General features: G+C 42.3%; 1 protein-coding gene across 1 annotated transcript; it reads right to left on the reverse strand.

The window, feature by feature from the left end:
• Window positions 1-5241: 5241 nt before the first annotated feature.
• On the reverse strand, window positions 5242-9438 carry TXNIP (thioredoxin interacting protein). Its single transcript, XM_082615359.1, has 8 exons — window positions 8917-9438; window positions 8322-8394; window positions 8072-8219; window positions 7760-7862; window positions 7370-7626; window positions 7112-7268; window positions 6847-6998; window positions 5242-6717 (listed from the first exon to the last, which is right to left on the reverse strand). Exons 1-8 carry the CDS (start codon window positions 9164-9166, stop codon window positions 6682-6684), a joined length of 1176 nt encoding a protein of 391 aa, XP_082471485.1. The 5' UTR covers window positions 9167-9438; the 3' UTR covers window positions 5242-6681.
• Window positions 9439-15949: the final 6511 nt, after the last annotated feature.

Here is a 15949-nt window from a genome sequence, read left to right on the forward strand (position 1 = left end):
TTGCTCCCCCAACACAGGAAGGGAATCAAGAGGAGCAAAGAGAGAGTGGTGTTACTTATGATAGGTCAGAGAGGAGGAACAAATTTGGGGACATGCCTGGGAGTGAGCTAATCAAGTTAGTGGTGGTGAATATGCCTCCTCTTTTATTTTAGATAACAAGCACAATAACTTCGCCATTGTTCTAACACTTCGTATATATATATATATATATATATATATATATATATATATATATATACACATACTTTTTTTTTGAGGAGAAATAAAGCTGTATTAGTTTGCTAGGGTTGTCAGAACAAAATGCCACTGACTGGGAGGCTTAATTAATTTTCTCACAGTTCTGGAGGCTTTGAGTCCAAGATCAAGGTGTCCACAGGTTTAGTTTCTTCTGAGGCCTCCGTCCCTTGCTTGCAGATGGCCGCATTCTTTTTTTTTTTTCATTTAATTAAAAAAATTTATTTTATTTTATTTATTTTTGGCTCTGTTGGGTCTTCGTTGCTGCACGCAGGTTCCTCATTGCAGTGGCTTCTCTTATTGCGGAGCAAGGGCTCTAGGTGCATGGGCTTCCGTAGTTGTGGCTCACGGGCTCTAGAGCGCAGGTGCAGTAGTTGTGGCGCACGGGCTTAGTTGCTCCGCGGCATGTGGATCTTCCCGGACCAGGGCTTGAACCCGTGTTCCCTGCATTGGCAGGCGGATTCTTAACCACTGTACCACCAGGGAAGCCCCTGGCCACATTCTTGCTGTGTCCTCACATGGACTTTCCTCTATGAGCTGAGTGTGCGTGTCTGTGTCCTAATCTTCTCTTTTTATAGGGGCACCAGCACATTGGGTTAGGGCCCAGCCATATGACCTCATTTTAACTTCATCACCTCTCTTAAGGCCCTGTTTCCAAATACAGTCACATTCTGAAGTACTAGGGTCTGGACTTCAACATATGAATTTATGGGGTTTCAGTTCAGACCATAAGAGCAGCTGCTCCCTGTTAGTTGAAGCAGAAGTCTCTTCTCAGAGGAGAGAGGAGTCTTCCCACATGGCCTAGAACTTGACCCAGCCAAGTCATGACCATGACCGTGATTCCCTGTTGTTTTACCACATGCCTCTGTGACTAAGAGTGTAGGTCAGGGAGTGAAAAAGAAATTATGTCCTTAGTACGTTTTCACTAAATATTTCAGTCTTTGTGAGGCCACGTATTCACAAAAGAAGTAAAGAAGTTATGTTTTTGTCACCAAGTGGTTGGCCTTGGAAGGCACACAACTCACTGAGGAACCATATAAGTGTCTCCAATATGCTGAGGCAAGCCATGAACACAGGAGCTGAAGACAGTGAGAAATTAGATGTCACATCCTAGTTGGGAAGCAGGTGCATCACCAGGTTAGTTCAATCAAATCCGTGTTATAGGTGCTGGGGTTGAGGAGGGTGTCAGTCCTGGAACACTTTATCAGAGAAATTTATATTTTCATATGGCCTCAAGTTACTGGCATCCTCCAGTACTCCCTTTAGCATTTCTTGAAGGGTAGGTATTATGGTACTGAACTCCTTCAGCTTTTGTGTGAGAATGTCTTTCATTTTTCCTCATTCCCAGGTTTCACATGTGGATGACCAGGGTTCACACTTAAAGAACTTTACTATTTTCTTACAGCTACATTGGACCACCAGGAAAATGACTTGCCTGGATATTATTTCTTGCTTTTAATGGTCACGATTTTTGCCAGAAGATGAGACAATGGATGTCCTCCAGCATCACATCTATGTACCTATTTCTCTGCAATGTGTCCAGCAGGTCCCACTCTTTGTGAGTTGAGTTCTACAAACACGTCTTCAAAGGTCACTGATCTCTAAAGCATCATGGATATTCTGGTTCAGTCACATCATTTTTTCCATTGCCTCCCATGACTTGCTGTATTCTGTTGGTCAGAAGCCAGTCAATAGCCACTTAGTAGTTGCACAAAGAGTGGAGTTTCCTCGCTGGATGTGGATCACAGTCTGTGGCTGGGAACATCCAGGAAGGCGGGTTCAGTGTTCTCCCCCAGAACTGGCTAAAGTGGCTGCATTCTGGAAATAACTGAAAGTGATGAAAATCCAGCCTCAATCATCACTGAGAAGGTGGGGATAAACCGCGCGGGGCGGCCGGAAATGAAGGCACGGTGCCGGGAGGAGCGGGCATGACCCCTTTTCACAGGTTGGGGCGCGGGCGGGAAGCGTCTTCCTTCTGCAGCCCCACCAGCCACCACGTGGGCCCCGAAGCCGCCACATGTGCTCCCGCCGCCGCCATGGCGACTCCCCTCCCCACATATATTTTTAAAATCCTCACTTCTAAGGTAGTTACTATTACTCTTTCCCATTTTACAGATAAACTGTAGCACAGAGAAGGTTAAACAAGTTGCAAGGTCATACAGCTAGTAAAGTGGTGGAAGTAGGATTTGAATTTAGATCGTTTGACTCCAGTTGGTATTGTGTTTAATTACCACACTATACTATTTCTCCTTAATAGTATAGGGAGGCTGATCCCCGAACTTTTTCTAGGCTATAGACTCACCTATTGGGCCAGGACCTGCAGCCCTGGTTCTGCAGTCATCTCTGAGAGGGAGTTTTTCAGCTTTGGAAATGGAAGTGAATGTAGGGTCAGAACAGAGAATGGGACAAAAGTTTCTTTCTTTCCACTCCAGAACTACTGAGGTCAGGATGCTTGGGACAGGGGCCATCAGAGGGTCAGTAAAACATTTTCCTTAGCCATCTTATGCATTCCATCACCTAGAGATAGTCCGAGGAAAGAATACTAGGAAGGGGTCTGTATACTACTGAAAGAACTGGGCAAAAGTAACTCTTTTACCCCACTTCATAACCTTCAGCTCTTAGGTGATTGTTTTTTGTTGACCAGGTGTTTGGTCAGATCTTCTCTCCATACTTTTCCCTCCCGATGCCTCAACCCAAGTTATATCCTTGTTTTTCCAGTCTGTTCAGAGTTATCAAGGTAGCCAAGGATCCTGGTTGTGGAAGTATCTGTTCTTTCCTTGTTAATTTTACTTTCTCTAGCTCTTTTCTCTCTTTAGTTTTCTTTCTGTCTTCTCTCAGATCTTCCTATACCAGATTGGGCCTAATGAATAAATGATACCAAGAACTGGATCTCCTCAAATGGCTGTACATGTAGGTTATAGCTCTTTAAAAATTAAAAGGCATATGAGAAGAGCAAAGGAAAGGAAGTCTCTTCTTCCTTTATCTTCCTCTATCCCACTTAAGTGGGATATCCACCCACTTAAGTGGAGAAACAGCTGGGCCGGGACCTAAGGAAGAGTACTTAAAGCAAGCCTATGTGCAGATGTCCTGGGGTGGGGTAGAAGTTGTGTATTGAAGGCAAAAGGAAGTCCAGTGGAGACTTTTGTGCTCTAAGGGAGGGATGCATTTCCTCTGGGTGAACAGCTATAGATGCTTCCTTCCTTCCTCAGATTTTGCTGTGCTGTTCAATATGATAGTCACTAGTCACAGGGAACTAACTAAATTTAAAATAAACAGAAATAAAGTCAGTTCATCAGGAAGAGTAGCCACATTTCAGAGCTCATTAGTCACATGTGGATAGTGGCTACCGTATTAGGGCAAATATAGAACTTTTCCATCATTACAGAAAGTTCTGTTGGACAGTGCTGGATTTGAGGTATTAGGGTATCAGTAGGTGGTGCATATGTTCTGGCCCTTCAAGGATCAAATCTCTATCAGACCTTGGGTGTAAGTTATCTACCCTCCCCATCCCCTTCTCATATCACGTACCAGTAGCCAGGCTGTATACACAAACAACCAGGCTTTTGTGCTCCATGGTCTCTCCATCTCTTTGTCCTGCCCTCTGGCCTGCTCTTGTCCTTGCTCTATCCCTCCAGTCCCTGCAAAACAAGCTCCAGAAAAACTTTTCCATCAACTTTGACTTAGTTTCCTGGTCACAGAGTTGAAAAAGGGCGGAGGCACTAAATTCTTGAACAGGTAAGGAAAGGAGGCAGAGGTGAGAGTAAAGGTCACAGTCACCGTGGCAGCAGAGCTAGAGACTGACACCTTGGTAAAAAAAAAAAAAAAACGACAACGGCCAGGAGAAAGCAAAAGAGCTGCTGTGAATGAAAGATAGATGCAGACAAAGATTGAAGTGGAAAAGAATCTTTTCAATCCTACTTTCTGTTCAATTTACATTGATTTTATGAACTTCCAAGAGCTTGAGGTCTGGAATTACTATGTGGAGGTCCATAGAAAAGCCAACCCCCAAATAAGGGCTAGGACTAGATTTGTCTGCAAAGATTTAAATGAACCAGAAATCAGAACGTACGCTAACCTCTGCCATCTCAGGGTTTCTCATCACTAGTCACTTCTTTCGGAATAATAAAAATCATTTCAATTAGAGGTGGAATTGCGCCATCAATCTGTTATTACTCTACAAGGAAGTAACAGAAACTGCTGAAGCATATCGTAAGGAATGAGGGTTGGTTTGAATATTCAGCAAACATTTACTAGGTTATGATCGTGTACTTGGATACGAACTGTAATGGGAGCTGCAGAGATAAAAAATGGTAGCTGGGGACTTCCCTGGTGGCACAGTGGCTAAGACTCCGTGCTCCCAATGCAGGGGGCCTGGGGTTCAATCCCTGGACAGGGAACTAGATCCCACATGCATGCTGCAACTAAGAGTTCACATGCCACAACTAAGGAGCCCACATGCAGCAACTAAGACCCGGCACAACCAAATAAAATAAATAAATGTTTAAAAAAAAAAAAACCAGTAGCTGCCTTCAAATAACTTGATGGTCATAACTCTAAATCCATATAAACCAGGCTTATACTGGGAAGAAACTATGATGAAACCAAATTATGAAAAAGACCCATAACCTTTTCCTTCCAAATCCCCTCACAAACTTCATTTCCCTGTATTTCAAGAGCTCATTAAACAAAACAAAAATCAAAGCTTCATGCACTCCGAAGTTGAAGGAATTTAGTAATGATTAACTATAGATGTAGAAAACTAGCTTGGACCACCAGAAGATCCCACTACAGTTCTTCAGTGAATTCGACAAAAGACAATGTAGCTCAAATTCCTTCCCTCTTCACCCCACCAACCCGCATTCTGACTATATTCATTTCGGTCAATAGGAAATGTTTTCTCTACAGGGTTTTCAACAATGTGAATTGTGAAGTAGGGGGAAAGCTCCTTTGGGCACATTTTCTTTCTAATAATGTCTTCAACACCATCTCAGAGACAAGAAAACAAACTTTTTTTCCATTAAAAAAAACTTTATTTTATTTATTTATTTTTTACAAAGAATACCCCCACCTGGGGTGAAAAAATATATCTGGTTAAGTACAAAATATAGTTTTTGTCATACAAAAAGATATACAATTAAAAAACAACAAAAAAAATGAAACCACCTTCAGCCCACATACTTTCTCAGGAAAGGGAAGATAGAGCTCAGTGCTCTGACACAGGACAGTGAACAAAGTGCTAAGGCTGAGGGAGACTGAGCAAGTGCTAGAGGCTGCAGTGAGAGAGGGGCTGTCAACATCCCTGTCTCCTAACACTGGGCAGGAAGGGAGCCCGCACAGCTTTTGTGAAGACCTGCCCTCTAGTTTCTCATGGCAACATCTGGATGCTCTAATCACAGTGTTGGGGCATTTTGATCTAGAGTTCCTCCTTGGGTTTGCAGAAGTCACAGTGGGCAAGGCTGATAGCAGCAACCCTTCTCATATAATTAGAGTGTCAGAATTGCAGAATTCTGTACACTGGGACAAAGTCTCAAAAGCAGTAACACTTTTTTTTTTTTTTTTTGTCATTGTGCTTACCCCTAGAGACATAGTAGACCAGTTTTAGCTTACACTTGAGAAAGGAAAAAAATCCCAAATTTGACACAAACTAAAGTGCTAAGAACATCACCTCAGAATCAATTCCAAGGAGTCACACGGAAAGAAAAACACATTCTCCCACGTGAAAACGTTTGCCAACAGGAGAACACAGTGCAATAGGCTCTAAAAATGGCTTTTAAGACCTTTGGTGGGGCACAATTACTACCGCTTTACACCCGATTAAAGTACTTTCTGAACAAAGACAACCTTTGAGCTTCTTCCCTTTAATTCACATGGGAAGCTCACTCCAAAGTCCAAACCAAATCAGCTCTGGAGGGTTTTTTTTTTTTTTTTCTATAAGTGTACAAACAAAGGGGAGCAACGATTTTAAGAACATCCTTTTCCCAAAGTCTTGGCCGTGATTTTTTTCCTTTTCATTTTCCTAGTTTGCTAAATTGGCTCTCCTCTACATGGCAGAGGTTCAAGGTCTATTGTTATACCAATCTATAATCCCCTCCATAAAACACTGGGAAGACCATGCCAGGAGGCCATTTCTACCCCTTATTCAAAACAACCGAAAATGCCTCAATTTTCAAAGAGATTTAAGAAAATGGGATTGGCTTGAATTTTTCTAGTATGTTTTTAAACCCATCCAGTAAAATACCCCGTATCACATCTCACTGGCTGAGGACGAGTGCGCACCCATTAAAGCCCAGGAGATCGCATGCTGATCACCTCCTACACTGGAGAGTCAGAGGCTGCGGTGGACCGGTACCCCACTGTAGAGACTGCTGAGTCTCTAAAAAAGTACGAGTCCGGGAAGAGAGATGAAAAGAAACAAGTAGGTACAGCTGCTTCTTTTCTTCCACATGCTCACTGCACATTGTTGTTGAGGATGCAGGGATCCACCTGGGAGGAAGAAAGAAAACATTTTAGTTTGGGTAAGAACTAAAAGAACAACCCAGTTTAGCAATCCCTCCAAGTCAACTTCCTATAGTAGGCTTAGGGCAAATGCAGTGGTAAAATGACAATTCTCACCTCAGTGTAAGTAGGTGGTGGCATGAACTTGAACTCAGGAGCATACATAAAAATAGGGCTGTCTTGAGAACCATCTGTGTCATCTAGCAGAGGAGTAGTGGGGCTCTCCAATCGGTGATCTTCAGGAATGATATCCATATAGCAAGGAGGAGCTAGGGAGAGAAAGTATGGGGATAAGAAGCCTGGCCAAGGAATGCTTGACCATCACCAATTTTACAAATCCAAGCAGGCCAGAGAGGAAGAACAGACATTAGGTCTAGCTCACCTTCTGGGGTATCAGGGATGTTTAGATCTACCCAACTCATCTCAGAACTGGTTCGGCTGGCCATGCTGGATGTCCGGCTACTGAGGCCTGACCTGCTGCCAATTACCAGGGGCAGGTCAAGAATGACTTTCTTGGAGCCAGGAACGCTAACATAGATCTAGAAAAGGAGACGGCAGTTCGTTAGACTGGAGATCTGGAGAAAACATCACTATTATTCTGACAGATGAACAATTTCTCTCTCCAGCCCCACCCACTCACCAGTAAGGAGTATTCAACTCGAAGGATGTTGCAGCCCAAGATAGAAGGCCTGATCTTCTGCACCCTAAGGCTCTTGCCACGCCATGATGCGCAAGTTCCTGAGATAATATGATTGCCTCTGACCGATGACAACTTCTGCGTCAGCATCTTGGTTTGGCCATTGGCAAGGTAAGTATGGCGGGCTACAATGGCTGCTTTGGGGACCACGATGCGGGAACTTGTATTCTCAAAGTCAGCATGGATGTTAATCTCATCACCTAGCAATGAGAAAGATGAAAACTGATGCTTAGTACAGTTGATGACTTTTCATCTGTCCCTGTCTCCTGCCCTCACCCCCAAACCCACAGTTCCTGTTTTAATAGTCTCCCATTTTAAGCACTAAATCCTTACCTTCACAGAATCCTTTTCTGTCTATTTGGGCAGAGACGGACACCCGCCCATCAGGAATAAACATGCAGGAAACTTTCTTCTCCTTTTTAGCAGACACAGGTGCCTATGTAGGATGGAGGAGAAAAACGTTTTGAGAATTTCTAGAGATCCTTTCTCTGCTTCTCTTTCCTTTCCACTGCTAACTCAGAATAGTCAGCTTTCCCTCCCACCTTGATGACTTAGGACTTGATTCCCTGAGGGGCTTCACTCTAATGCCCTAGACACTTATTATCTCTGAAACCCAGAAAAATTGAATCTTAAAATGAACCTCACCAGTAAATCAGGGGTATTGACATCCACTAGATCCATCACTTCAAAGTTTGTCTTTGTCTCCTGAGTTGGGTGGCTGGGGCGATCAAGAAAAGCCTTCACCCAGTAGTCTACACACCCATATTTTCCTTTGAAAGATGTTCCCAGAGGCCTTTATCAAGAAAAAAGAAACAATTAAAAAATGCTCTCCAGGAAGAGTAACTGATCAAAGGAGGGGAAGATAAGTCCACAGATGCATTTAGCTGATACATACCCCTGAGGAAGCTCAAAACCAAACTTGTATTCATATTTGTTTCCAGGTCTCATGATCACCATCTCATTCTCACCTGAAGGGAGAGAAAAGCGAGTAGCCATTAGGTTTCTTGTTACACTTAAAATGCATCTGTGCGATATGGAATTCTTGGGCAGCACACAAGAGTATTGTAGAACCCCCATTTTCATCCCTTATGTTATTAAACGAGAGATTCTGATGCATTTCGTTGGGCCAAAAAATTGCAAAGCCCTGCAGTGCTCAAAGGCTCAACCAGGACAGTTAAGCTACTATCATCTCAAACAGGAAGCAAACAGAATAAACAAGTTATGCATACAGAAAATCTTTCAATAGCTAAGACAACATCCCTCAGGATCAACTACAGAACACAGCACCATAAGAAATTGCACACATCACCCTTTTTTGGGTGGGGGTGGGAGGAGTTTGCAAATTAAAACTAAAAAAGATAAGGAAGCCACACAAAATGCAAACCACACAACCTGAGCAACTTAGAATCTATACTGTAGGCTCCATTTATTCGTATCAATTCTCTTCTCGAATCAGCTTTCACCTTCCAGCAAACAGCTGGGTCACTCACCTGTTGGCTGGTCGTCCAGGAGAAGCGTGTCTTCGTAGCGCAGGTAGTTCAATGTCTGTTTGCACTGTTGGGATCCCTGCATCCACAGGACTTTGGCCATTCCGCAAGCCAGGATCCTGACAGCTTTGACTCCAGTGACTTCACACACCTCCACTATCACCCGGCCAGCCACCTTCTCCCCACTGCCGTACACCTTTTCGGGGTCGTTAAAGACCACCTCGAAAGACTTGATCTTCTTGAACATCACCATAATCGGGCTGGGTTGGCTTAAAAGTTAAAAACGAGGGAGGAAAAACAGAACCCCAAATCAAAGGACCCTTAGCATTAAGTTAAAATTATTTCACTCTTCAATCCTCTACTAAAGTTTCGATAAAATGTCCACAAAAATTGTAAGCTGCGGCTTAGGCCAAGGGATTTCAAGAGAAAAATAAACTCTTTCTTTCCTCCAACAGCTGGAAGAGAGCCCCGGATCTCTGCGGAAAGGCTAAAAGAACACCGCCTAAGGAGAGGAAAAGAGAGTGCAACTAAGAGCCGGAAACTGCTCTATATAGTAGCCCGGCAGGCAGGGCCACGCGAGCGCTGGCCTGGAGGCTCGTGCTGCCCTCGTGCACAGCCCTCCCATTGGCTGCCCGTTCCTTGTTTACCAGGAGCCCGGCCAATCAGTGAGGTCGCACCAGCGCGTGGACACAGTGTGCTCCTGGCGGGGAAAATAGTTGTTGTGCATCGCTGCAGGGCCAGGAGGAGGGGGCGGAGGGGCTGTGGGGCGGCTTCCCTTGGGCCCAAAGGAAGTAAGGCTTCGCTGCCCCTAAAATTTATCCGAGGCCGGAGTCCTTCGAAGAATACTTTTGGGGTGCCAGCGATGTTTTGAGGTAAAAGGAAAATGTGCTTATGAGGGAATTTCGTGCCTAGCCTCAGCCAATGCAATTAATTTAGAGGCAACTGTTTATTTCCGACTCACAAATCGCAAGTCGTGTGAAAAACAATCTCAGAGCTCCAGAATAATTTAGGATCGGGGCGGAGGACAGGGAGTGCCGCTGTTACTGTTCAGGAACATCCCCTTTGTCCTTCTGTTGCCCCGCACCTCTTAAAAACCAACAAACAACACCCCACCCCCCAAAAAAACCTGCTGTGTGGGAAGGAAAAGAGAGCTTGTCACAAAATTTTAACCTCTCTTCAGCGCTCACAGGAAAGCGAGTATGTGGGACTGGTCGGCCTTCTCCCTCCCTTTCTAGCCCCCCGGGCTCGGGGCTGTGTGCCTCAGCCCATGTGCCCTCCACTCTGTTCTCGGGACCGGAAACAGTGCGGGCGTGTCCACATCCTCTTGCTTATCCCCTCATCTCTTCAGTCCCTAACTGCAAAGTTGGGGAACACTAAGTTCCGCCAGTTACCTAATTACCTCTTTAGTAGTGTGTTTTTTAGGCTCTGATTATCTCTCACTCCCAGCTTCTCCAGGAAAGGAAAAAAAAGGGTGCTTCACTCTTTTCACTGCCCCCCGCTGTTACTTTAACTCTTTCTTGTCTTCGTCCCCTCTCCAACTTACGAAATCAAAGGTACATCCTAAATCTGCTGCCTGTGTTCCTCACAGCCTTCAAATTAGTTAAAAGCAGGAAAGTTCTCGTTTGTAACCAAAGTGTCCGAGGAAAGATGGCTGTATTCCTGTTTGAAGGAAGCATTCCCGTCTTTGAAAAGTTTTTCGTTTTTTGTTGTGTTTTGTTTTTTTCCCTAAGCTGTTTAGAAATTGCTGAGAAAGGGAAGAGAAAGCAGAAGGATTACTAGCACACTATATATTCATGCTAAAAGAAGCCTTGACTCTTCGTCCTGTGTTGTCGTTTGGCTCTCTGTCAGATGGGCTTTTCCTTGGTGGCCATGAGATGCCTTAGGAACCGACTCCTGAGATATTTTTCATGAATGCAATAAGAAAAACTTGTGTGCAGAGATACAGGGATTCTTCTCCCTTGTCTTTGATTCCTGATTCCCTCCCATTTGTTGGGGAATAAGGAGATGACCTCATTTCTTGTGCTGGAAAGAGAAAGACAATGTTCCCAAGATTGAGATGGGGAAGTAAATAAGAAGCATTAGAATATCCAGAAATCCTACCCTCTCAGCAAAAAGACGGCTATTCATTGCTGTGAAAGATCCTTCTTCCTTCCTCACACACCCTAAGTGGGTTGACACTCTAAGACTAACAAGTTACAACTCAACCCCACCATTAAGCAAACTCAAAAATCAGGCATCAAGACTACTGGAAAACACACACACACGCACGGCACCAACCCCCAGGAACAAAAAGGGGAACATGTTGATCCTTAGGATATGTGGGTTTGAGGCAGCACCCTGTTCAAGAAAGTTAACCAATAAGGCCTGAGTTATTTTCAGTCGGTAAACAGTATTGATTGAGTTATCTGGAGCAGGGAAGGTGGGGCTCTCATTAAAGTAATTTTTAAATTTTGAATTGTAGCTTCTGAGAGAATTTTTAGCTTGATAGATATGAAAGTACATAAATATGAAATATCAAAATGTTTACAAAGAAATACATGAATCAATATTGTTAAACTGTGTGATGTGTAACTACATAAATTTTGAGGGACTGAGAGGAGAGGTGAGTGTAACAGACCAGGGTGGTGTTGATTTGGGACATCTTAGAAAAAGGGAATGCTGATATCTATTTGGACACATCTGTGAACTTCTGACTTTTAAAAAAACCCATAATACCATTCCCTTTTGCTCTAAGTTCCTCTCTTGGGCTCCAGTTTCTTCTTTCCCGTTCAAAACTTGGTACAGACCACTTGTTTGGGCTGTGCTACGGGGACTGGGTTCCCTTAAATGCCAAAAACCTATTTCACTTTGGCAGCAGCTGCTGCCTACCAGGCCTGTAGCCAAAGCATGTTCTGAAATGGAGTCCCCCCCTGGCAGAGTTGTTTACAACCTTTCACCTTATAACCTGGTATTCTGATGAAAATGTGCCTTCTGATTCTTCTTTCTCAGTTCCTGTGCCAAAGAAGAAAAAATCTTGTAAACTGCTGTCCTGAAAACAGAGTACAAACACTTGTGGGGTGCAAGAGAGAAAAAGGGCAGGTCCAGTAAGGAACAGCAAAGGAGGGCTAAGTCCAGTTGTGCAAATTAGATCATCTTTACCTGCTCCTTCCCCACCCTCTTCAATCCCAGTGCCAATAGGAAACCAAGTGGTGATTGTTGTTTGCTTTACAGGAGGTGGTTGAGTAAAGCCAAAGGGTTCATGAAGAGAAGTGCCCTCAGTGCTCAACTGCCAATCAGAGACAAGGAGCTGGTTGCATTTCTCTTTTCTTTAACCTCTGGTGTGATAAACATTTAGGACTCTAAAGACTCAAGTTTCCTAATAACCCCTTCTTTTTTCCTTTTAATTGCTACTGTCATCTCCACTCTGTAAACTTCCCTTTTACTCTTATCTTTTCCATTCTCCTCTAGGGAATATTATTTTAGAGACAAAGGGAGTGTGGCATGTGAGGCTGACCAAGTTTGCGTATGCCTCCAAGTCATAGATAACTGAGAACTTAGAGTTCAAAGTGACTTTTTGGCTATTTATTGAGCACCTATAATGGACCAGTTCCTTTACATAATTACCTCAATAATATTTTATTTATAGGTTCATCTGTCATCTTGTTCCAGAAAGGATTTAAGGGTAGATTATTTCATTTAATTCTCACAATAACCCTGTGACTCAGGGTTGATGAAGTCAGGCTCAAAGGGTTAAGTAATTTGCCTGCAGTCACAGATTTTGTAAATAGAGCAAGATGTTGAGCCGAGATCTGTCTATATGTACCCTTTCTAATGTGTTGTCCTGCCTCTCAGTGCTTTAACACATGGTATCCTGTTTGATCTTCACTGTAAACGATTCAGAGCAAGACTCATAAAATGTTAGAGTTAAAGGGGACTCTAGCAGTCTTTTTTTAAAAAGACTATTCCCTTATTTTAGTTAAGTGACTTGCCCTAGGACATACAGCTAGTAACTGGTGGAGCCACTCTCCAAACCCAGGATTCTTAATACTTAATCTAGAGTCTTATCTCTAGTTTGCTTTGTAAGGGTTCTTGTTTTTCAGTTTAGCTTTAATTATCAAAAAATACTTCATCTGAACAGATTGGTGGTTGCCAGGGGTTGTGGGGTGGGCGAAATGGGTGAAGGGAGTCAAAAGGTATAAACTTCTAGTCATAAATAAGTCATGGGGATGTAATGTACAGCATGACAACCATAGTTAATAATACTGTATTGCATATGTGCAAGTTGCTAAGAGGGTACATCTTAAAAGTTCTCATCACGAGAAAAAAAATTCTGTAACTATATATGGTGACAGATGTTAACTAGACTTATTGTAGTGATCATTTTGCAACATATTCAAATATCCAATCATTATGTTGTACACTTGAAACTAATATAATGTTGTATGGCAATTACACCTCAATTAAAAAAAACCCTCATCTGGAAGCCCACATTTCATGTTTATTGGGGTTATTTTTCTACTATGTTGAGGAAGGAATGGAGATGTAGAAGTTGTCCAACTTCAGGGAAAGATGGGGAGAGGAGGTAAATTAATTTGCTCAGAACTACTGCAGACATATTTCTTAAAGTTGCCTTATTATATAAAAAAAATTGTTTCCCCCTCTCATGCTATTACCCATATATTTTCTTTCCTTTACTGTCAAATTTCTTAAGAGAGTAACTTATACCAGCTTTCTCTGTTGGCTAAACTTGCCCCTTTGTAGTCTGGCTTCTGCTATCACTGAAATGCTTTTCTTAAAGTTTTCCAGAGGAAACCAGAGTAGTTTTTTAGGCCTTATTTCCCTTGACTCCTATATAATTTGAAAACTGCCATCTTTTTAAATTTAAACGTTCATCTTGACTTTTGGATTTTATCCTTTTTCTCCCTTGCTAGCAATTCATTTTTTTTCTACCCACCCCCTCCCGAAAGCTTTTCTCCTTGGCCCTCTCCTTTTCTGTCTTCAAGCTTTGCTGTTCAGTTTGCCCATCTGTACATCACTCAAGGAAACCTCTAGCCTGTCTTGAGATTTCCAGTTGGCATCTCAAATTCAACTTGTCTAGTGTGGAGCTCATAATCTTCCCCTGTGCTCAACCTCAGGTCTTACCCTTGTTTCTTTTAATGGGACCATTATATATTCCCCTGGTTATCAAGGCATAAAGTCCCGAAATTGTCTTCAATTCCTTCCTCTCTGACATTCCCCACGTTCAGTCGACTGCCAAATTCTGAAGAGGCAATCTTTCCAGTGTTTCTAGAATTTCTTATTTCTTACTCCACTGCCATCACTCTGGTTCATGTCCTTGTTACTTTTGCCTAGATTATTTTAATAGCTTTTAGCTGATCTTTCTGCTATAATCTATAGACCGTGACTAGATTAATCTAACACAATTGAGTTCCTATCTGTTCCTGTGATGCTCCAAAACCCACTGCTTATTGAATCAAATTTGAATCAAATTCAAATGCTTCAATCTGGTATTTAAAGCCTTCACAAATTGACCTAAACCAACCTTTCCAGTCTCATTTCTCTCTGCTTCCTCAGAAATGTACCCTACACATCAGCCAAACCTGAGTACTCAGTATTCCTCTAATATATTGTTCTCTGCATTTGTTTATGCTTTTCTCTCTACGTGGAATGCCTGACTTTCCTCCCCATCTCTACTCCCACTCTTCAGTAGACAGCCAAATGAATTTTCCTGTATGAAACCTTTCCTGATTCCCAAATCCCCTCATCTCTCACCTTGTAACCACATAGGATTTCATTCTCTTTGAATACTCCATTCCACATTGTTTATATTTCTCATATGGAACCTATATGTAAAGTTTCTTTTCTCTGCTAGGTAATGAATTCCTAGAGAGCAGGATCTTTGTCTTTTTAATCTTTTTATTCTTCAGAGCATCTAGCAGAGTACATTTCATAGAGAAAATATGTTATTAAATATAAACTGCATTGGTAGACTGGGATATGTCTCTGGAGTAGAATATGTTACTAATTCAGAACCTAGTATAGTTTCTTATCAACAATAAGAAACCTCAATCTCAGTTCCTTCTGCTATACTTGAACATAACCAGTCCCTCCTCAAAGCCTGTGGCCCAATTATGTATAGAGCAAGGGTGGTGAGGGTGGTGAGGTGGTGAGGGGTGACGGTTTATTTCTCTATGAGGGAAATTTGGACTGTATTGATGTTTATAAACATGAGAGAGATGGGACATTTTGTGCTTAAACCAACTTCCCCTTTTCTGAGAAATTCTTTCTTACACAATTCAGTAATCCAGTTGGCTCAGCCCTGCCCCCCAGTGGATAAATTAAAGTACTATTGAGATCCTTAGTCCATACAGAAGCTTTTCTGAGACCTGAAACTTGACCCAGACCACTCCCCTGAGTGACGAAGATGATTCTTTGATCCTGAGAAGGGAGCAGAGGAGGGAATATGGTGTTCGTGACTGAGAGGAAGAAATTACATATTAAAACAGTTTTCTGTTTTTTATCCATTTAACAGTACTTTCTATGTTAATAGCATTTTATAAATGTACATAGAGCTAAATATACATGTGCATTGTAAAGCAATTGTACAAACATTAGATTCTCACTAGATAGGCAGGCAGATATTTTGTAGAAAGGAATATTGCAATGTAGAGAGCTCAAGTGACTTTAACTTCACGCAATTAGGACAAAATTCATCTAATTTATGGCTCAAAAACCTTTCCACTAGAGCATCTCTTATCCTTTAAAAAAAAAAAAGTCATCTCCTTTGTAGAGATTTCTCTGATTTCTACAAGCAGATTTAATTGTCACTTTCTTTGTATTCCTAACAGCATATTGGACATACTTATATATATTATGAATATTGATCATTTATCTGTTTATTTGTCTGTTCCTTCCCACTAAACTGAGTTTCCCAAAGATAGGAACCATGTTGTCTTATGGCCTGGCATAGTTTAGGTGCTTCAAAAATTCTAAATAAGGGTAAAAGTCAGTCCATAGAGGATAATTTTAGCCTGATCAGCTAATGTGTAGCATATTT

The sequence above is a fragment of the Mesoplodon mirus genome, assembly GCF_964341445.2.
Source record: "Mesoplodon mirus genome assembly, chromosome: 3".
NCBI classification, from domain to species: domain Eukaryota; kingdom Metazoa; phylum Chordata; class Mammalia; order Artiodactyla; family Ziphiidae; genus Mesoplodon; species Mesoplodon mirus.